Source organism: Anolis sagrei, chromosome 1, assembly GCF_037176765.1.
Source record: "Anolis sagrei isolate rAnoSag1 chromosome 1, rAnoSag1.mat, whole genome shotgun sequence".
NCBI lineage: Eukaryota > Metazoa > Chordata > Lepidosauria > Squamata > Dactyloidae > Anolis > Anolis sagrei.
The window spans coordinates 48,278,350-48,301,666 of record NC_090021.1 but is presented as its reverse complement, the minus strand read 5'-3'; the positions used below and the strand labels follow the sequence as shown (position 1 = coordinate 48,301,666).

At 41.5% G+C, this 23,317-nt stretch overlaps 1 protein-coding gene across 6 annotated transcripts in view; it reads left to right on the top strand.

The window, feature by feature from the left end:
* The window catches only part of SLC29A1 (solute carrier family 29 member 1 (Augustine blood group)), a 114,791-nt gene extending 98,154 nt beyond the window's left edge, over nt 1-16,637 (top strand). For 5 of the 6 annotated variants that reach the window (XM_067464306.1, XM_060754060.2, XM_060754058.2 and 2 more), the window contains 9 exons: nt 370-509; nt 1,909-2,043; nt 3,200-3,297; nt 3,998-4,094; nt 5,681-5,775; nt 5,932-6,043; nt 8,199-8,284; nt 13,019-13,218; nt 15,446-16,637. In XM_067464306.1, coding sequence (XP_067320407.1) covers nt 370-509; nt 1,909-2,043; nt 3,200-3,297; nt 3,998-4,094; nt 5,681-5,775; nt 5,932-6,043; nt 8,199-8,284; nt 13,019-13,218; nt 15,446-15,557 — 1,075 coding nt within the window. In that variant the 3' untranslated portion in view covers nt 15,558-16,637. The remainder of the gene's footprint in view (nt 1-369; nt 510-1,908; nt 2,044-3,199; nt 3,298-3,997; nt 4,095-5,680; nt 5,776-5,931; nt 6,044-8,198; nt 8,285-13,018; nt 13,219-15,445) is intronic. The other variant, XM_067464310.1, reaches the window with a different exon arrangement.
* The last annotated feature ends 6,680 nt before the right edge of the window (nt 16,638-23,317 follow it).

The following is a 23,317-nucleotide window of genomic DNA, read 5'->3' as shown; positions in this document are numbered from 1 at the left end:
CTTCCCTTTTGGCGTTCAGAAAAAAATTGAAGACCTGGATATGGGACCAAGCTTTTGGATATTCTGGCAGCTAAGGAAAGATCTGACGATAAACAAGGGCGAACGGAATGGAATAGATAAACGGACTCTGAACACTGAGCATGAGATTGTTTTGCTATTTTACTATGTATTAATGTTTTTAACTTGTTAATCGTTTAAATTGCTTTTATGTATTGTTTGTTTATTGATTTAGGCATCGACTTGTGCCTTCGTTTGTAAGCCGCCCTGAGTCCCCCCTCGGGGGTGAGAAGGGCGGGGTAGAAGTAATTGAAATAAATAAATAATAAATAGTTTTTAAAATATCTCTTTCTCTCTTATTCCCTTTGTTAGGATCCCTCAGCAGGTGCGGATCCTGTGCAGCCTGGTTGCCATCTTCTTGGTCTTCATGCTCACAGCTATCCTAGTCAAGGTCCCCATGGAGCCTTTGGCATTCTTCATCATTACCATGGTCAAGATAGTTTTCATCAATTGTAAGTGGGGATCATCAATTGTAAGTGTAAATTGATTTTTGCTGGGAGAGGTAGAACAGACTTCTCTCCATATAGTTCTCCACCTCTGCCATTATTCCAATAATTGCTGCAGTGGGTTGTTGTAGGTTTTTTTCGGGCAATATGACCATGTTCTAGAGCAGGGGTCCTCAAACTAAGGCCTGGGGGCCAGATATGGCCCTTCAAGGTCATTTACCAGGCCCTCGCTCAGGGTCAACCTAAGTCTGAAATGACTTGAAAGCACACAACAACAACAACAATCCTATCTCATCAGCCAAAAGCAGGCCCACACTTCCCATTGAAATACTAATAATAAGTTTATATTTGTTAACATTGTTCTTCATTTTAATTATTGTATTGTGTATAAGATATGTGCAGTGTGCATAGGAATTCATTCATGTTTTTTTTCAAGTTATAATCCGGCCCTCCAACAGTTTGAGGGACTGTGACCTGGCCCTCTGTTTAAAAAGTTTGTGGACCTCTGTTCTAGAGGGATTCTCTCCTGACGTTTTGCCTGCATCTATGGCAAGCATCCTCAGAGGTAGTGAGGTCTGTTGGAACTAGGAAAATTGGGTTTATATTTCTGCTACAGTGTTTTTCTACTACATAAGCAGGACTAAGAGGGTTTGCCTCTATTTTCAGCAGATCGGCATGGAGCAGTGATTTAACAATGATGACAATAGTATAAAATAGGTTCTTTCTTAACTAAAAAGCTATTCTAATCTAACCTAGAATAGATCTCTGTGTAGAAAAAAAAAACATGTGCAAATTCCTACAACAATTTAAAGGAATCTTGTTTCCCGGTTTTATCACTGCCATTCTAAGCCATGTCTTTGATTGCACTTTTAGAAAACTAGCTTAAGAATTTAAAATATGTCAATCTTTGTACTATAACTGTACTCACAAGGGGTGATGGGAACCATCATCTGAAGATTTCCTTATTGGGAAGCCTGGTGCCCAGTAATCACACATTAGGACTGAGTATGACATGCAACCATGATGTTGCACTCTGTAGCTAGACAGCCGCCTGCACTATAGCCTGCACTATAGCCCTGTTTACCTCTCCGAACATATTCTCCACCATGAAACATCAAGATTATTAAGATCGTCTGGAGAGGCCCTGCTCTCGGTCCCACTGGCCTCGCAAGCACGTCTGGTGGGGACGAGGAACAGGGCCTTCTCGGTGGTGGCCCCTCAACTCTGGAACTCTCTCCCACTGGAGATCAGAACCGCCCCTTCTATCCTGACATTTAGGAAACAGGTGAAGACTTGGCTATGGAGACAGGCATTCAACGAGTGAGGCATGGGTGTTGGTATACCAGAACTGTGTTCTTCCCTTATAAAGGTTCTGCTTTCTCTTTCTTTCTCTTTATTCTGACAGCCTTTGGTGCCATTCTCCAAGGCAGCCTGTTTGGACTTGCAGGACTCCTACCTGCCAGTTACACAGCTCCTATTATGAGCGGGCAGGGCCTCGCTGGGACATTTGCAGCTCTGGCCATGATCTGTGCTATTACCAGTAAGTCTTTCTCCCCCACCTCCTTTCCACCTACTGTTGCATCACAGCCACTCACCTGATTCAGCAGGATGGCCAGGATCACAGAAGTGTCAGGTTATAAGAAACTCATAAAATTAATTGTGTTGCAACTCCTTTATTCCTCATCATTAGATATCATTATAGCTGATGGCAGTTGTGATACAGTAACGTTTGGAAGGCTGCTGCTTGTTCTGTTTAGTCAGGATAGTGGGGTTTTAATTGAGATACAAGGCTTGTGGATATGATATCTGAGATTAAAATGTCGTTTAACCTTTCTCCAACCTCAGAGCCACAAGTGTTGGGTTACAATTCCCAGTATCCCCAGTCTACATGACAGTTAAGCAAAAGTGATGGGAGTTACCATTCAGTAACATCTTGAGACCTAAATTGGGTAAAAACTAAAGAGCATTGGCCAATAAAATAAAAAATATAATTCATCCATGGGTTTCAGCGGCCCTTTGAAGGCTGTTGTGACCCTCAGTGGAAATGGGTTTGACACCCCTGTGCTAAAGGAATGGACTGCCCGTGGTTCATTCTCTTCTCTTGAGGCCTAACTGCTGCCGTAGAAACTCCCAAACTTCCTGCCTGTGTTTAGTGATCTGATATCTATGAACAATAAGACTTGAGATTACAGAATTGCTGGCTTCAGGCATCTGTAGTAGGGGGTCCCAATTCTATCAGTGGGTTTGTGATTGTGCCTCCATTTGTGCAAGCACTTGGTTTGAAAATGTTTCCTAGAAGCACAGTTCCCAGGGAGAGATAGGTGGCTCCCTCTATTCCATTCCTGAGTATATGTAGGATGTAAAAGCACAACTATGACTGGCATTTTGTATGTATTTAATTGCTTAATCCTTTATGGTCTATGTTTTTAATGTCAATCATGTTACTAGTGTAATTACGTTCTATTGAGTATTTGTATTCTTTTTCATTTTAATGTTAATTCTCCTCTGTTACAAGTTTCACCATGTTATTTGTATTATTCTGTATTGTTATGATGTGTTTTGAATTGATTAAAGCATTGAATGTTTGTTTTTTTTGTATGTAAACTGCCCTGAGTCTCCTTAGGGAAAGAGGGCAGTCTATAAATAAAGTTGTTGTTGTTGTTCCCCAGTGGTCATTTCTTCCAAATCTCTTTCAGGTGGCTCGAAACTGGAAGACAGTGCCTTTGGTTACTTTATCACAGCCTGTGTGGTGATCCTGATGGCCATTGGCTCCTACATTTTATTGCCTCGTCTGGTAAGGACACATAGAATCATAAAATTGAAAGAGACCTCGTGGGCCATCCAGTCCAACCCCCTGCCAAAAAGCAGGAAAATCACATTCCCCTGACAGTGGCCATTCAGTATTTGCTTAAAAGCCTCCAAAGAAGGAGCCTCCACCATACTCCGGGGCAGAGAGTTCCACTGCTGAACAGCTCTCACAGTCAGGAAGCTCTTCCTAATGTTCAGGTGGAATCTCCTTTCCTGTAGTTTGAAGCCATTGTTCTGCGTCGTACTCTCCCGGGCAGCAGAAAACAAGCTTACTCCCTCCTAAACACGTTTCTTTGAAGGTAACCACATGTCTACTGAAGTAGTTAGAAGAGCTTATTTCATTCCTACCCAATGGACACCATTTAGTAAGGGAGGCCAGACTTTTTATCACATTATCAGTTATACACCAATATTGTAAAGCTGCAAGGACTCTACTGTTATTGTGTTGTCAAAGGCTTTCATGGCTGCAGTCACTGGGGTGTTCTGTGGCTTCTGGGCTGTATGGCTGTGTTCCAGCAGCATTTTCTCCTGACGTTTTGCCAACATCTGTGGCTGGCATCCTCAGAAGATCTTCTGTTATTATTTCAAAGAAATTCCAATGTCCATCCCTTTTCCCTTGTTTTATTAGTTGGTGATTTTTTTTTCTTCCACACCAACGTAACTCCTGTGTACTGATTTATCAATAGGACTTCTTCCGTTATTACTCTATGAAGGACAAGACAGAGTATCGGGTCCATGAGAAGCACTCTGAAATGGAAACCAAAGTTGATCTCATAAAAAAAGGTAAAAGCCAAAGAGAAGAAGAGGGAGTGAGGAGGAGGTGTGCAGATCACTTAGTGGTTATATCTTTAAAATAAACTATGGTGATTATTGCATTGTTGTTGTTGTTGTTACATTTATTATTTTACTCTATGTGTTATTATTGTTACATTTATTATTTTACTCTATTTATTATTATTACTACATTTATTATTTCACTTTGTTATTTTTATTACATTTATTCTTTTACTCTGTTATTATTGTTATTACATTTATTATTTTGCTCTATTATTATTACAGATATTCTTTTACTCTATTATTATTGTTATTGTTATATTTATTATTTTACTCTAAGTAAGTACGACATAATTAAACAGCTAATAAAACTGTCAAACCTGGAACAGAAAAAAGTTCATTTTTTTATGGGAAGGATACATAAGCACATTTACATTTAAGAAGATTAAAATAATGATTTCATCAGAGTTGGACATTTTTATCTTAAATTACAGTTTTATGTAAATATTAAAAAACATTTAACCTGATGCCTCAATTAATGCAATTTTATTGTTATCTATTTTTATTTTTATTTTTGAAATTTATCAGTAGCTGCTGCATTTCCCATCCTCGGCTTATATTTGAGTCATTAAGTTTTCCCAGTTTTTTGTGGTAAAATTAGGTGTCTCAGCTTATATTCAGGTCAACTTATATTCGAGTGTATACAGCAGTGGTTCCCAACCTGTGGGCCGTCAGACCTAACATAAGGTCAGCGGCTCTGATTATTAAATATGGCTTTCTGTGGGCGAGGAGATGGCGACTACTGGATACCATATGTTTTGTATCAGAAACTAGAGCTGATGTGGTCAATCCAATGCAATTTTCTGAATCAGCACTCCAAATAACCAAACTGAATAAAGTTGACAAAAAACTGATTTGTAACCCTTTTGGTACTAAAGTTGGAGAGTGGTCCCTGGTCAAAAAAAGGTTGGGAACCACTGATATATAGTAATCATAAGGCATGGGTGGGAATGCATGGGATCAGGCTGTCCTTCAGATACTGTGGCCTCAAGCTGTGAAAGAGTTTATAAGTTAAAACTAGTCCTTTGCCGTGAGCCTGAACATGATACAGACATCTCTGAATGTGGTTCAGTTCTGATGTGATAAGTTGGTAATGTGTAGTGCCACAAGCGAAGCAAATTACACCTATTTAACACAATTTTTGTCTCTGGGTTATAAATGTCATTTCCTAATTGGTTCTATCATAAAAAACATGGAAAAGGTTTATTAAACTGCAATTTTTTTGTTTTTGCGGGACATCCTTCAGCACATTTTTTTCTATAGTATTTCAATTACTATCTCACAGAGTTTCAACCAATTCAACATAGTTTGTGGCAGCCACAAAAAACAAAGTTTCTGGAGTATAATTTATTTTATTTATTTAAAACTTTTATATCCCGATCTTCTCACCTCCATAGGGGGACTCAGACCTCTACAGTCAAAGTAGGTACCACACAGTTAAACAGGAAATAACACTGTCGAACCAGGAACAGAATTTTTTTCAAATTTTGTTACATAGTGTTATTCTTACCCATTTGCATGGCTTCCTCTTCCAGCAGATGAACCGAATGGCGTAGAAGTCAAAGACACCATCAATGGAGCCTCCCATGCAGCTCAGCCCAACTCCTCAGTCCTCAGCATCTTCAAAAAGGTACCTGTAGATTCAGTATTTCATTTCCCCACCTTTGTCAGGGGTGACTTGGTTATGCTTTTCCTCCAAATCTATGATTCTAAGTGTTTTGTTATCATTAAAAAGGTGCCTGGGATTCTTAGGCTGAATGTGTTCCTTTTCTGATTGCTCCTACAGATCTGGGTCATGGCTGCTTCTGTGTGCTTTGTCTTTACTGTCACTATTGGAGTCTTTCCATCTGTCACAGTTGCCACAGTATCAACTGTTGCACCAAACACACTCTGGGGTGGTAAGTTAAACTGTCCTTTTGTAAGCTTCAGGACCAAAGCTTGTTACATTTGAATTTGTAGAAAGATGTGTATGTGTGTGTGTGTGTGTGTGTGTGTGTGTTTGGGGCCACCTGATGGTGCAGCAGGTTAAACCGCTGAGCTGCTGAACTTGCTGACCAAAGGGTTGGCTGTTCAAATCTGGGGAGCGGGGTGAGCTGTTGTTAGACTCAGCTTCTGCCAACGTAGCAGTTTGAAAACATGCAAATATGAGTAGATCAATAGGTACCATTTCAGCAGGAAGGGAACGGCGCTCCATGCAGTCATGCTGGCCACATTACCTTGGAGGTATCTACGGACAATGCTGGCTCTTTGGCTTAGAAATGGAGATGAGCACCCCTCCCCCCAAGAGTCGGACATGACTAGACTTAATGTCAGGGGAAAGCTTTACCTTTACTTATATTAATAAAACAATATTGTTATATATTTTCTTAAGGTGCCTTTGAGCAGCTTCATTCACGGCTCTCAGTAGCTTTTGACCTAGAAATTGACATCTTTTCAGATCAAACAAAGTAACGTCATTCTGAGCATCAGAAGGATCATATAGGCCAGGGATAGGCAGCACATAGACCTCCAGATTTTGTTGGACTGCAAATCTCATGGGATCAATTCAACATAGGCAATGGTGAAGTATGATAGCAGTTGCACAGCAGCAGTTCTGACAGCCCCCAAGTACAGAGCACAGTACAGGCAGCCCCCAAGTTACAAACAAGTTACAAAGTGCTGGTTTTGACCTATAAAGCTCTACACGGTTCTGGCCCTTAGAGTCTCTTACTCTAAAGAACCTAAAAACCTGGCTGTTCCAATGTGCCCTCTCAGATTAGGAATCCCCCATCCCAAGTCCTACAAGCACTTTAGTATAATTAATATTCTGCACACCACATTATTTAATCCTACGTTCCTCCTGCCATTCCAGCACTTTTAACCCTGTACCCCTTTGCACTGGCCGGCCCAGTTTTAAGGTGTCTTGATGTATTGTTATTGTTGTTATTTGCTTAATTATTTGATTTGCTTTGTTGTTATTTGCTTAATTATTTGATTTGCTTTGTTTATTGTTGTGCTATGTTTTATTGTATTGTGTTCTGAGGCTTCGGCCTGTCTAAGCCGCATCGAGTCCTCCGGGAGATGCTAGCGGGGTACAAATAAAGTTAATAATAATAATAATAATAATAATTACTTCCTGTTGTCTAACCCCCATTCTTAACTATGAGTCATTTGTAAGTTGGATGTATGCAACTTGGGGTATATATTCCCTATTGTAAGATGTGGGCAGGAAACCCGCCTTGACCAAAAGGAAATTTGATGGAAAGTGGACAGATTTAATCAGAAGAATGAAGGCTTGGATGGGAAGATAGTGTGTGGGAAGAACACAGGATCTCTGTGTGAGGAATATTAGATGTCTTACAGTGACGAAGGTGGAATAGCCCCTTCCTATTTAATTTTCCATGTCCTGTTTGGACAGATGTCGTATGTCTTCCTGCCTTGCCCCTTTTGTCTCTGCCCACACTCGTCTGTATTTACATCATGAGCTACCTTATCTTACAACACACTGTGCAAATACAGTCACTGTGTTTGATAAAAACAGACTATTTAAATCATTATGAGTAGTTCCCACTACATAGTCAGGAGAGGAGAATTTGGAGGAAGGTATAGGACAGTGAGGGAAGAATCCATGATGGGGACAGTGTCGCATAGAACTGAATCTTTCCAAATCGATTTTGAAATTTGTCTTTATTAATGGAAGACACAGCAAGTGTGAAAGAAAAAGCAGCCGTTTGACTAAATGTTGCAGCATGCAAGCTGCTGTTTTTTCTTCTATCTGCCATTATGTTACCACTTCTTCCATATGTTACTACTATGCAGTATCTGACATTATGTTACCGTTCCCTGAGTCCTTTCTTTCAAGAGTTAGTTTATTTTCACCAGATTGATCATCTCAGACATCCTCATTTCAGTATCATAATGCAACATGTCAGAGGAAGACGAAAGAGTGAGGATTACCCCTCAAAGATAATGTAGTCTTGTAAACTTGGGCCTGGTTCATTTCTCTATATTGCTTTCTTGAATATTGCAAGAGAGATCCTGGCATTGACCTCTCCTTAATTGCTCTCTCCTCAGCTAAGTATTTCATCCCAGTCTCCTGTTTCCTGATGTTTAACATCTTTGACTGGGCAGGACGGAGCCTTACAGCTGTCTGTATGTGGGTGAGTAAAGAGTGTTGAGGTACTGGTCACATCCAAATCCCCTTTTCTCTAAAGCTCATTAAATCAAGTGAACATGTCCATCATGTTGCTGGAGATGAAGAATCATGAAAAGATCAGATTATTGCAAAATAGAGAAGATTAGCTCAATATGGGTACTGATAGAATCACCCGTTTGTCCTCCTTGGCATCTCCCTCTTTGTGAAATACTTCAATATGTAACACAAAAACCTGTTCAAAGGCATTAAAAATTTGTACTGGACCATCAGCATTCACACTTAATCAAAACAGAGGCCACTTATACTCTAGCAAATAAAATGCAGATTATTTACTTTGAATTGGATTATAAAGCAGACCAGTGTAGACTACTGGTTCCCAACCTGTGGTCCATGGACCCCCCCCCCCCCAGTGGTCCCCAAGAACTAAAATATGGTCCGCAGCTTCATTGTTGCAACAAGAGTGACTGGTCTCACGAAACCCTCTTATAGTGCCAAAACAACGGGGATGTTGGGAGGGAAAGCGCTGACTACACACAAAAGGCACGACAACAAGCCTCCTGACTGCTACTTCTCCTCTTCCTCCCTCCCCCTGAGCAGAGCCGTTCCATGTAGTGCCTGGAAGTAGTGGCGCCTTGGTGTCTTCGTTTTTAGGCCTGTTCCTGGGGTGCTGATTCAAACAATTGCATTGGATAGATCACATCAATTCTAGATAATTAAATATGATTTTTTGTGGGTGAGCAGATGGCAACTACTGGATGGCATATGTTCTGTATCAGAAATTAGAGCTGACGTGGTCTATCCAATGCAATTTTCTGAATTGGCACCCCAAATAACCCAACCTAATCTAAAGTTGACCAAAAACTGATTCATAACCCTTTTGGTACTAATGTTGGAGAGTGGTCAAAAAAAGGTTGGGAACAACTGGTGTAGACTCATAAAATCCAGTTAAAAGCAGATAATGTGGATTTTAGTGTAGTAGGGGCCTGAGTAATACCTGAAATTATAAAAGTACCAAAATTGGGAAAGCTTTTTGTGGTACAACATTTTTATTGTGTATTTTTAATTCATCTCCCAAAAACATGGTTAAAACAGCTGAATTCAGTCACGTACTACATTAACAACCAGTATATATATACAAAATATTACGGTCAATGACCAGCACCAAAAAATGAACAAACATTGGAATAGGAACATGACATACATTTAGGTATTAAGAAACACTGTCTAAAGCAAAGTTAAAACCCAGTATTGAATATGATAGTTATAATGGTATTAAACATTTATATGCTAAGATGACAATGGAAAACACTGAAATAAATACTAAAACCTTCGAAGTCTGTGACAGAATCTTGGCCAACAAGCTATTGCTGCTGCACAAAATCTACTGAGAAGTGTGACTGCTACAGCCCCACATGGAGTGCATAGCAGTATTATATTCAGAAAGTCATCATGCATAGAGACTGCTCTGGCTGTATTATTTTTCTCCAGCAAAGGTCATAGCTTTGCTCGACAGAATCACTCAAAACTTGGTGGTAGTCATTATTAGTTTTCTTTGGCTCAAGCCTAGCCTGATTTCAACCTTTGCTAGTCTTAGTTGTTGCCTCACTCCTATTAAAACAGACAAAGACAATATACCTCAGAATGACAGATGTTGGGGTTGCAGCATAAAGAAGGGTTCCTTACCTTCAGGGCATTACTTTCACACTTTTGCTCTTGTGAGCATCAAGAGCAATCAGTTGAAAAGAAGAAAAGAAAAGCAAGATATCAGAATCCTATATTCACCTGGCAGAAAGGACTGAAAAGGTATTTGTGATGTTTGAGGTGCTGCAGATATCCATCATGTGAAGTGGAAACTGGACAGTGAGGTTTCTGGGTACAGTGGAGCAAGAGAGTGGGTGGGAGAGTGGGTGAGTGAAAACAGGAAGGGAGGGTGCGGATATGGGGCTTGGAAGTCTGGTTAACCCAAGACTTGAGCAATAGTGGAAGGAAGAAGAAACGGAGACTAAAACTGCCAGGATGCTTATTATTTTTCTTGGCCAATGTAACAGACATTTCTAAGTTCTTCCCCCTCATTGGTTTGGCTTGGATAAAGACACCTCGCCAATCACAGACTTCTAGTAAATGGACCCACGCTCTTGGTCCTGCAATGAGAGGTCTGTCTGGTGCAGCACAAAGGCAACATAGTGACTGGACCTAGTCCACAGGCGAAGGATTGTGACTATCCAGTACAAGGTCTGTGGCTGAGGCCTGTAAAGAGCCCAAAGAAAACCGTCTTGGGGATTGAGAGAAATTTTTCCATAGCACTGTGGGCAACACAGTTAATCCTGGACTTCCTGCTTATGTGCTCCCATGCTTCTCCCTTTATATTTTAAGGTTGTTTTTGTTTCTTGAGTAAATATTCCATATATAATACTGAGAGACCCTGTCAAGCCTTCTTAACTTTTTTATTCACATATTGTGCTGGGATCTCCTTGTTGTCTCCTTTTTCTTTTGCCCAGTTTCATCACCATATCCCAAGCATAGGGATGAACTTACAAACAAGTTTCCAAACCAGCTCTGTGGAAAGAAACTTCACAGGAATATGCTTGTGTGGGCAGTTTCAGCCCAATGAGTTACCTTCCCTCTGAAGAGTCTGTTTTCTTATTGCTTCATCCCTTGGCGCAAACATTGTTTTGTCACATGATGCAGCAGAGCAATGATGGAAGAGGGCATACAGCAGTGGTATCAGCCTGTGGGTGCCCAGAGGTTTTGGCCTTCAACTCCCAGAAATTCTAACAGCTGGTAAACTGGGATTTCTGGGCACTGTGAACCAAAACACCTGGGGACCCACAGATTGAGAACCACTGGCATAGAGCATTATTCTTGTTAACATCTGAGTATCTGGTTATAGTCTTGTCTAGGTCCGAGAGCCTTCATAGGGAACTTGAGCTACTATGTTAACCAGGGACCAGTTCAAACATTGAAATGTCTTATTCGGTTATCGGTAATGTCACAGCCATAACCTATGTTAATAGGTTATAATCCAGCATAAAATGGAGAAGTCTGGTCTGTTTTGAGTGGCAACAGGTTTCTAAGTCATCTGGCAGTTAACTTTCCTTACCTTTTCAGGAAGGACAAACATGCTTTGAAGAAAGAAGGCACTGAGGTTATTACATAGTAGCCGGGCCACACTTGGAGAAATCACATTTTCAAGCCGCATATTTCAGAATTCCATGAATAGTAATCTAAAACAATAACTTCTCCAAGTGTGACCCTGTTAGTAAAAATTAACACCAGTGCCATCTGTTTACAAAACGTGTTTGTGTTTCTAGAAGGATCATGTATAATTAGAGTTGACATATCCAGTGAGGGAGGAACTCTTGATACCTAAGCTGGGAAATACACTGTTGTCAGAGTGACATATGTTAAATTAGGAACTTTGTAAACCAGGTTTCAAATCCCTGTTTGGCCACAAAAACCATTGGGAGAACTTAGGCAAGCCTTCTCTAAAGAAATCTTGCCAAGAAAACCCCATGTTAGGTTCAACTTAGGGTGGGCCTAAGTCGGAGACCAAAGACATTCACTATTACATTTCGCAAAGCCTAAAAGGCTCTCTTGTGGATATTCGGACTAGTTGAACATTCTTTAAGCAGGATAGAAGAGTGACTAACAAATCTTTTAGTGGTTTGTGTGTGTGAAACAACATGTGAAAAGTTAATCAGTGTTTTGCTAAGTCCCATTCCTAAAGCTGAGGGCTTCTTTCACAATGCACTGAGTTAACACAAGCAGTTCTTCCAGTTATTTTGGGTGTTTCTCCCCAAATCCTCCTGCATTTCACATGAGGTAATCATTGCTTTATGGAGTCATTGCTTAGCATTTTGCCTTTTTCAACAACCCAAGTGACCCAAGGAAGAAGAAAGGATCCGCTGTTCAGTCACTCAGTTTGCTTTTACAATAGGGATGGGGCAGTAGAGAAAAGGGTTGAGATTTGCATAGTTTTTATTTGTGGATGGGCTGAAATGTTTGTTAAATGGGAAAAATTAGAACTTATCAAACTCCAAATGAGTTTTGTGCCAGCTGGGAGACAGCCAGGAGCAGCAGCTCCTTCTGTGCCATCATCGTGATTATAGAGTCTTGACAAGAGTATTTTGGCTGATGGCTCTTGTGCCACAAAAAGACCAAGAATATATGCAAGGAACAAACTGTTTTCTGGTATATGTAATTTGAACAAGATGCCAAAGATGCTGCCAGAAACAACACTGGCAAGAGCAGGTTAGTTAATTCGTCCAACCATATATGAGAATAAGTCCTTTTTGAACATTACTGCATTTCCCTAAAGGCAAAAACAGTAAGACCCCCATATTTGTGGGGGATACATTCCCAGTAAGATTGCAATTACCTGAAACCACAGAAATGACCAAACACCATTAAATTACCTGGGTGTCACCATATCATAGAGCTGCCCTGGAGGATTTAGAGATTCTTAAGAGTGATATTTTCAAAGAAATTGCTGTGCCCTCCATTGCAGCTTTGTGTAATGCCTGGGGAAATCTGTCTGTAGAATTGACTGGCTCCCAGAAATCCTAACAGCTGGTAAACTGGCAGGGGTTTCTGGGAGTTGTAGGCCTAAACACTTGGGGATCCACAGGTCGAGAACCACTGCTCTAAGCAGTGATCCTGCAGGTCTTGGGACACATCTCAGGAACAACAGAATAACTCCTGTAGCTCCTAATGGTTCACCTTTGCTCATCTGTTGCAGCCCGGAAAGGACAGCCGCCTACTACCCTTCATGGTGATTGCGCGTGTGGTCTTTATCCCCCTCTTCATGCTGTGTAATGTGCAGCCACGCAAGAACCTGCCAGTCCTCTTTGCCCATGATGCCTGGTACATCATCTTCATGGTCTTCTTCTCCTTCTCTAATGGCTACCTGGCCAGCCTCTGCATGTGCTTTGGACCTAAGTGAGTATCACTTAAGTGAAGAATTGTATTATTTTAAAATCCAGCTTGTGCCCTGCCCAATCATCCTCAATTTCGTTTGCTTTGTATGTAATTGGCATAGGACTTGTGTAAGGGCTTATGGTTGCTGGCAAGCACCAGTCTCAATGAATTGCTGCATTGGTCCACAGTTGTTTATTTTAGCATCCCCTTTCTTAATTACAAGCCTTAATTCTCATCTCTTGAAGTACTTTGGCCACATCATGAGGAGACAGGAAAGCCTAGAGAAGACAATTATGCTGGGGAAAGTGGAAGGCAAAAGGAAGAGGGGCCGACCAAGGGCAAGATGGATGGATGGCATCCTTGAAGTGACTGGAATGACCTTGAAGGAGCTGGGGGTGGTGACGGCCGACAGGGAGCTCTGGCGTGGGCTGGTCCATGAGATCACAAAGAGTCGGAGACGACTGAACGAATGAACAACAACAAATTCTCATCTCCATTTCTTATTTCATTTGTCCATTAAAATCCCTGTTCATGAACATTCACTTCACCAAAGCCACCAAAGGACAAACATTAACAATTGATAAAAAAATTAAAATAGATTAAATTATTCAAAATGATCATTTTACAAATGCTTACATACAATTAAAATAGCCCAGAAGCTAGCTCTGTGATGCTGGCTACCTGCTGGAGGCTCAGAAGGGACATGAACCAGCATGATATCTCTTGGGAGACAGTTCCACAAATAAGTTGGTACCATTATGTTTTGTGCACTCATCCTCCTAGTTCTCAAGTGATGGAATGTGTAGTAGAGCCTCTACTAAACTTCTCAAGTTCACTTAGGCTCATATAGGAGGAGGCAGCCCTTTTTAATGTCAAAACCAGCACAATGAATTGCACTCAGAACAAACTGGAAGCCACTGTAGTTTAATCAAGAGTGGCAACACATAGCTTTTAAAGCACGCACTATGTAACAATTTGACTGCCACGTTTTGCACAAGCTGTTGCTTCCAAACAATTTTCAATGATAGGGCAATGTATAGTACATTGCAAGAGTCCAACTGGGATGTAATTAAGGCAGGTGTTGTCGAACGACTGTAGCTAAATCCATTTTACTGGATTTGGCTACAGGAAAGATGGATTTGGCTCCAGGTGCCACACTGACGGCTGTAGCTAATTGGGCAAAGGCAGTCCTGACCACAGAGTTTTCCAGGTGCCATGCTGGGTATAGGAGCATCACCAAACTGCGAGTTCTGCCCATGCTATGGAAGCATTTGGCATGCACTCAACAGGCACAACAGAACAAGTAATCTAGAAAACTACTACATGACCCTTAAGTCCAGAAAATGCATTATACAGCTTCCAAAACAGAAGATGCATTAGTGTGCTACCTTCATCCTGAGGTAAAAGAAATTGCAGGTTGTCATAGCTCAGTTCAACAGCCCACTAGTTATATTTCCCCACCTCTAAACAAGTGGGAATGGGAAAGCAGCAGCAGATGCTCTACCCAGAAAATCAACCTCAGTAGTTTGTTTTCTGTGAAGTGGGAGTTTGGTTATTTACCTCATACTCCAAGCATTTTCACAAAATTTCAATTATGACCACAGTCCAGAAAAGTAAATCTTCAAACATCTAGAAATCTGAACATTTCCCATCCCTGAACACTGGGTGGCAGCAGTAGCTTTTCAGTACCCAAGACCTCATTACAAACCAAGGTTCATAACACAGTCCAACCAAAATATGTTTTTCATGGTTTTGGGGCCTGTTCCTAGAGTTAGTTGGGCTGGTTCAGAAAATTGTATTGGATAGACCACACTAGCTCTAATTTTTTAGATACGTTTATCATAATTTTTATGGGTGAGCAGATGGCCATTGGTATACGACATATGTTCTATATCTCAAAAACTAGAGCTGATAGGGTGCCATTTTTTGAATCAGTCAGTCAAATATAGCCAGAAACATATTCTCCCTTTGCTCTTCTGGCACTCGGTCACCCTCTGTATTTTCAGAACTGGAATTAAGTTGTTAATCACTTATACAGTACTTCACTTTTTAGAGCAAAATTAAGGGGGGAGGGGGGACACATCATTGTGTCGACAGCTTGTACTCTGAAATTTCAGGGGCGAAAAGAAGCAATACAGACCATACCTACTTCTCTCTGTGTTACCAGTAAGTAGCTTTGGCACCTGGCTGTTTCTAAATAATAAGATGGTGCTGCCAAACTGACCTGTCTTTATTCTCCTTTCTTTAGGAAGGTGTTGTCCCATGAAGCAGAGACTGCAGGAACAATCATGGCATTCTTCCTCTCCTTGGGGCTAGCCTTGGGAGCCATCTTCTCCTTTCTGTTTAAATATGTTATCTAACAGAGGGAGCCATCTGTTCAGAAGCCATAGTATGATGGAGGATTTGTCGCCTGCTTCCCAGGAACCTGCTGACTTGTTTTCCTCCTAGCTTGGAAAGAGCGGGTTCACACCTGCTACAGAGACAGGCCTGCTCCTACGCCGAGTGATACCCCACTACTGCCAGCTATGTGTGACCTATCCGCATTGCGCCAACCTTTCTGTGTGCTGCCTCCCAAATGCAGTATCATTCATCTTGCTTATTCTCCTGAGCAGAAACTTCTGCTCTGGTTTGTTTACATTGTCGAACTCTATTACCAGGCAAAAGGGATTTGCTCCCCAACATCGTCACTGCCACCTTAGTCGAGACTGCCAACCCTGCTAATATTCAGATGGACTAGCTTTTTGTGATCATGTTTCATTAGTATCTGCTACATTGTTCCAGATGGGAAATCTCAGAATTATGGCAATGTCACCAAAACAACAGATATCTCCTGAGCCCTATTTTTGAAGGCAGTCCTTCTGGGTTGTATTTCTGGCATGCCAAAACTTTCCTTCTGCCTGATTTCTGTCCATGAAGAGATCTAGGTAAGAGTAGCAGCTACAGATGACATCCCTTGCCTATATTTAGTAGGTGTGTGTGTGTGTGTGTGTAGATAAGTGGTCATAACTACAAAGACCACTACTCAGCAAAGCGCCTTGAGTTGCTCCCCATTATTTTGCCTTTGTAAATATGTATACATTTTTTTGCATACAAACGGAACATGTCCTGATTTCTTAAACTCCTAGTGTGTCTTTTACAAATTGCTACAAGTGTTGCCTCAGGTGGCAATGATGAAAGAGCTCATGCCTCATTTGACATAATAGGAATTCAGGTGATATGAAAGGAGTTGTCCTCTAATGGTTCAGAGTAAAGGTGAAAGGCACTTGCAGTAATTTCCCTGCCTTTGGTGGAGAGGGGGGCATCTCTGAATTGTAAAGCTCAGGATTTCTGTTATTTTTCATCTGTCTAAAAATGGCAATGCTTGTGATATTTTTTAAGGAAGCAAAGCTCAAAAGAAATATATAACTAAGTGAAAAATTAAAGTAGGATTTTTTAAAGAAGTATGCTTTGAACCTTATTTTGTGATTAAGGAATAGAAGGTATAATATCAGAGAGGATAGAACTGCCACAGTTCTGCCAGGACTGTAACTTGCACTCAAACAAGAACATAAGTCACTGTCATGAAAGAAAGCTTATGGAAGACATAGCTAAAGACAAAAGAAAGGCAAAATGGGTTGGAAGCACTAAACTGCAAAAGAGCTGTTACTGCTTTAGACTAAAGGTTTAGCAGCCAGAATGCATATTGAAATACCACAAATGCATCAGAAGTCAGGCAGGACAGAAAAAAGATAAATAAGGTCCTGAGTGTCTGCTTTTTTTAAAAAAAGTAGATAATCCTGTTTAATACAATTACGCATCTCAGAACTGGTGGTGAAAAGAAACTAGTGTATTATCCATAGGGTGGAAGTAGTGATAAGAAGGTGGATCTCCTGAGATTACAATTAAAAGAAATTACATGAGTTGGTATGTTGAAGCTTAACTTCTCTGAAACCATTTTTAGCCTACAGCCTGTTTTCAGCCTTCTCTTGTTAGTAGTAGAACATGAGTGCCACCTGTTGGCCCATACATATATATATATATAGAGAGAGAGAGAGAGAGCGCACAATGCCAAACTAAAGGACAAATAACACTCAATTTTAAGGTATCAATAATAGCAAATAATTTTACAAATCCCAAACAAATTCAATGCCTGTATTAAGCTTTAATTCTAGTCACTATTTATTTGAATTAAAAAAAAATACTGGTATTGCCAGTCTGAAGTAGAAGATGATGCTGGCATGACTTAATGATTGCAACAGCTCTCCTTTCTTTACACAGAATTCTGACAAACAATGACCCTGTGTTTGTATTCATAGTGTCAAACAAAGGAAATGGAGTGGGGACATATATTCAAATATCCCACAAACCTGTGTGTGCAACTACGTTTTTTAAAAATCCTTAGCTTTCACATCAGCGCCTTTTCTTCTGTGATGAGAGTGCAGAAGGAATTCTGTTCCAACTGTTTGCCTTTAGTCTTGTCACTGTATATAGGATTTGGTAGGTAATGCTAACAATTTGTTTATAACATGTCTACCCTGTCCTTTATCCAAAGTTCAAGCAGGCTCCTAGTTTTAATCATCACACCATTCCTGTAAAGTAAATTAAGCTGATGTACAATATTCCAAAGCTTTCTTGTCCCAAGAAAGATTAGTTCCTAGCCATCCCCAATCCTTGTCCGATAATCCAACCAACACACCAGTATTTCTCTGTTCTTGGCCTTCCACATGTTTTTAATTTTGATTCCCAGAAGCCCCAGCTAGCAGAGCCAATGGTCAGGGCTTCTAAGCGGTGATGTCCAAAACATCTGGAGGTCCAGTTTGAAAACAACTGCATGCATATAGCACATTGACTTTTATCATGAGGTGGCAAAGGTGCTCCCCCGTGTGTTTTAACTGTGCAAGTAGTCTGATTCTAGATTCTTTGCTCAAGAATCACTATCTGCTTCCTACAGTGTCCAGCAGCTGCTTCAAATCCTGTTCTCATATAATATTGTTTTAATTCAAAAGGATGGTGTGAAAATCCCTGTGGCAGATTAACATCTTGGCTGATTTGCATAGGCATAAATACATAAGTAACAGAAAATATCAGCAGTGAAGACAGCAAGTAGTGACTATTTATATATTTGTTCTGCCCTCCCAGTATATAAATCTAAAGTACAGCAAGGATAAATTGCTGGGAGAGAAGGAAATTATGGCCTTAAAAACTGGAGAGGCAAACAATACGGTATGTAAATCAATGGAGAACAATGCTGAGTTCACACATTACCTGATGCAGTGCTCTTCTGCGTGGAGAAGGAATACACCCATCTTCTACATATAATAAGTCGTTGCTTCATATGTGAATTTACAGCATTTACAGAACAAAGGATATATGGAAGAAAGTGAATTTGGGTCATTTGAAGTCTCTTTTCATTACAAAAATGAGAAAGGGTATTTTTGCACCTTAACAACTAATACATTTATTACTAGAAATACTTGTGGGCTATAGTACTGTACATTGGTCTTTGCTTTAAAGCCCGATAATTTCAGTTGGATGGGTTAATGTGATTCTAGTTCAATAAGCTTTCACCCACCTTTCAGCCCCATTTTCACAGAGGAGAGGTAATTTCTTATCAGGGTTTGTCCCAGCCCCAGGAGGCTTCATAGAAGAACTGCTGCTGTTTGTGATGTGTGCAAAGTGTTTGTGTTTTATGTCTTGTCGAAGGCTTTCATGGCTGGAATCACTAAATTCTTGTGGGTTTTTTCGGGCTATATGGCCATGTTCTAGAGGCATTTCTCCTGACGTTTCGCCTGCATCTATGGCAAGCATCCTCACCTCTGAACATCAGAACAATTTGTGCTTGGCTGAAAACTTCTTGCTAATTTAGTGAAAAACATTCTGATGATAAAGGAAATAAGAAAGATAAAAGAAGTAAACAAAGAAACTTCTTCCAATTGTGAGACCGATTGTCCTTGTGGCTGATAAGAACTGGCTTAAAAGGGGAGCAATGATTCAAGATCTGTGAAGTACCTTTGCATAAGGATGGTAATTTCAAGGCCTTGTTGAGATCTGCCAGATCAGGAAACACTGGCCTGAAAAGCCATTTTGGGGGGGGGGGGGGGGGGGGGTTCAACCCCTCACAATTTTTTTTTCTGGCTATGAGCTTGATCACTATGGTTAAGACTTTGAAAATGGAAACATTCAGCTCACTTTTTCATTCACTGTTTCAAAAGCAAACTGAAATTTAGTTGATAAAATACTCCAGTACTTAGCTTCCCTGTGGTCCTCTGCTCCTTAGAACTGGCACACTGATCTGGCTGATCAATCTCTCCACAATGAGGGCAGATAACTTCAGCATAATATACAGGCAGTTCCTGAGTTACAAACATCCGACTTACAAACAACTCATAGTTAAGAATGGAGGTGAGACAACAGGAAGGGGAAGATATCTACCCCTAGGAAAGGAAATTCACTCCTGAAAGTATAAACATGGAGAAAAGGTTTCTCCAATGAAACTTTAATGCCAATTGTTTTGAAACCATTTCTTCTCAAAATCCAATTCTCAAAGGACAAAAAGTGAGGTGAAATCTTCTGAGCAGGGGCACAGACAGCAAAACAAACTCCACAGGGTGTTCACCCTTCCCTGTGCGATCCAAAGCAAATATATTTGGCCGGAGTTGCACTTTAAAAATGGACCTGTTCCGACTTAGATACAAATTCAACTTAAGAACAGACCTACAGGACCTATCTTGTTCGTAACTTGGGGGCTTCCTGTAAACCAGTGGTTCCCAACCTATTTTTGACCAGGGACCACTTGACCAGGGAACACTCCAATGTAAGTACCAAAAAGGGTTACAAATCAGTTTTTGGTCAACTCTAAATTTGGTTTGGTTATTTGAGGTGCTGATTCAGAAAATTACATTGGATAGACCACATCTAGATAGACCACAGTTCTAGTTTCTGATACAGAACATATGTCATCCAGTAGTCATCAGCTCACTCACAAAAAATCATATTTAATAATCTAGAGCTGGTGTGGTCTATCAAGGGGGGCTGGGGCTGGTCAGTGCCAGGGTAAGAGTGGCAGGCGGCACAAAAGGATGCAAATAAATGAAGAGGAAGGAGGCTCGCGGACCAGATTTTCATTCTCACGGCACACTGGTGGTCCACGGCCCACAGGTTAAGAACCACTGCTCTAAACAGAACAGAACGAAATGGTATAAGACACACATACACACACCCACACACCGCTTTCTCCCCCTCATGGGAAAAGGTCCCGAGTGGCAGTTTATATTCAGTAAACTCAGTCAGGGTCCTCCTTGTTCTTCCCAGAAGAAGCAAGCAAAACCATCTCCTCTCCTCACTGGCATGCATCTCCTCTCCTCACTGGCATGCATCTCACTGGCATGCATCTCCTCTCCTCACTGGCATGTTCCTCCTCATTAATACCTTTTGCCACCATTCACTCTGATGATGCTTGGTCACATCATCATTTTTATTTCTTAATTGGAGGCTTTGGCATATGGTGAGCATAGGCCTAGCATGGACAAGCTCGGGCTCTCCCTAAAGGTGTTTCGTACTAAGTGGCTGAGGGAGGAAAGGAAGGGGATTGAGGCCGTTAGGAAAGGTGGGAGTTGGAAGTCCAAAACACCTGGAGGGAGGGCCCAAGCTTGCCCATGCATTAAACTGCATTATATGACAGTGTAGACGCAGTCTTTGTCGCTGTGTGCCTTTGAGTTGTCCTTGAGCTCTGGAGACCCCCAGGTGGCCCTGTCGGAGCGGCTTTCTTGGCTGGATTTGTTCAGAAGAGGTTTGCTGTAGCTTCCTTCTGAGGCTGAGAGAATGTAAACCTCTGGGTTCCTGTGATTTTTCCAGGCTGTATGGCAATGTTACAGAAGCATTCTCTCCTGATGTTTCGCCCACATCTATTGAAGGCATCCTCAGAGGTCATGAGGTCTGCTGGAAACTGGGCCAAGTGAGGGTTATATATCTGTGGAATGTCCAGGGTGTAAACCCCGTTCTGCCCTTAGCGAGGCCTTGTTGTGGCCTTCATGCCGTTTTGGGCCTATGGAAGCCTTTGGGTTGTTGTGAGTTTTCTGGGCTGTATGGCCATGTTCCAGAAGCATCTCCTGATGTTTTGCCCACATCTATGGCAGGCATCCTCGGAGTTTGTGAGGTCTGTTGGAAACTAGGCAAATGAGGTCTATGCCTATATCATCGGTTGGGAGCCCCCGCCCCCTCCAGCATCAACTGCTGCTCTGGCCAGAGTGAAGAGAGGGGAGCAGAAGACAGTTCCATCTCGTCTTTACTAATGTTGTTCATTCGTTCAGTCGTTCAAGGTCAATCCAGTCGCTTCAAGGATCCCATCCATCCATCCATCTTGACTTTGGCCGGCCCCTCTTCCTTTTTCGCCAGCGTAATTGTCTTCTCTAAGCTTTCCTTTCTTCTCATGATATGGCCAAAGTACTTCATCTTGGCCTCTACTATTCTTCCCTCCAATGAGCAGTCGGGCTTTACTAATAATATAATTTAATATATTGTATATACATATTATATTTATAATATTATAACATGATACAATATAATACTAGTAATAATAAAATAGTATAATTATAATTATATATTTATATTACATGTAATATTACTAATAATATTACAATATAATGGTATAGTGCAATATAGTAATATATAATACTGATATTGTAGTATGTTAATATATTGAATGAATATATATCTTGTAAGCCACTCTGAGTCCCCTTCAGGGTGAAAAGGGCAGCATATAAATGTCGTAAATAAAATAATAATAATATGTGGAATGATAAATAATAATAATCTGTGGAATCTGTGGACCGGTCCTGTTCAACATCTTTATTAATGACTTAGATGAAGGGTTAGAAGGCATTATCATCAAGTTTGCAGACGACACCAAATTGGGAGGGATAGCCAATACTCCAGAGGACAGGAGCAGGATACAAAAGATCTTGACAGATTAGAGAGATGGGGCAAAACTAACAAAATGAAGTTCAACAGGGACAAATGCAAGATACTCCACTTTGGCAGGAAAAACGAAATGTAAGCATACAGAACGGCGGACGCCTGGCTCGAGTGTAGTACGTGTGAAAAAGATCTTGGAGTCCTCGTGGACAGCACGTTAAACATGAGCCAATGTGATGTGGCGACAGAAAAAGCCAATGGGGTTTTGGCCTGCATCAATAGGAGCATAGTGTCTAGATCTAGGGAAGTCATGCTACCCCTCTATTCCGCTTTGGTTAGACCACATCTGGAATATTGTGTCCAATTCTGGGCACCACAATTCAAGAGAGATATTGACAAGCTGAAATGTGTCCAGAGGAGGGCGACTAAAATTATCAAGGGTCTGGAGAACAAGCCCTATGAGGAGCGGCTAAAGGAGCTGGGCATGTTTAGCCTGAAGAAGGATGAGAGGAGATATGATAGCCATGTATAAATATGTAAGAAGACGTCACAGGGAGGAGGGAGCAAGCTTGTTTTCTGCTTCCCTGGAGACTAGGACGTGGAACCTACTTCAATGGCTTCAAACTATAAGAAAGGAGATTCCATCTGAACATGAGGAAGAACTTCCTGACTGTGAGAGCCGTTCAGCAGTGGAACTCTCTGCCCCGGAGTGTGGTGGAGGCTCCTTCCTTGGAAGCTTTTAAACAGAGGCTGGATGGCCATCTGTCAGGGGTGCTTTGAATGCAATATTCCTGCTTCTTGGCAGTGGGTTGGACTGGATGGCCCATGAGGTCTCTTCTATGAATGTCCAGGGTGTAAACCCCGTTCCGCCCTTAGAGGCCTGGCTGTGGGCCTTCATGCCGTTTTGGGCCTATGGAAGCCTTCTCTGATGGCTTTCCTGGCCAGATTGATCCAGCAGCGCTTTGGCGGGGCCTACCCCTGAGGCTGAGAGAGTGTGCCCTTCCCCCCCCCCCTCTCTCTCTCTCCCCCTCCCTCTCAGGGACCTCCTAGAACGAGAGGAACCCGAAAGGCGTCAGAGAAGGAGGGGGACAAAGCGCCCTCTGGAAAATGCTAGAAAGAAGTCGCAGCACAAGCAGCCGTCTCCCTCCGCCGTCTATATCATAGGAAAGAATCCCCTTCGCCTCGCCGTTGCGCTCCAATCAGAAACAGGTGCTCTTCGCTCCGCCCC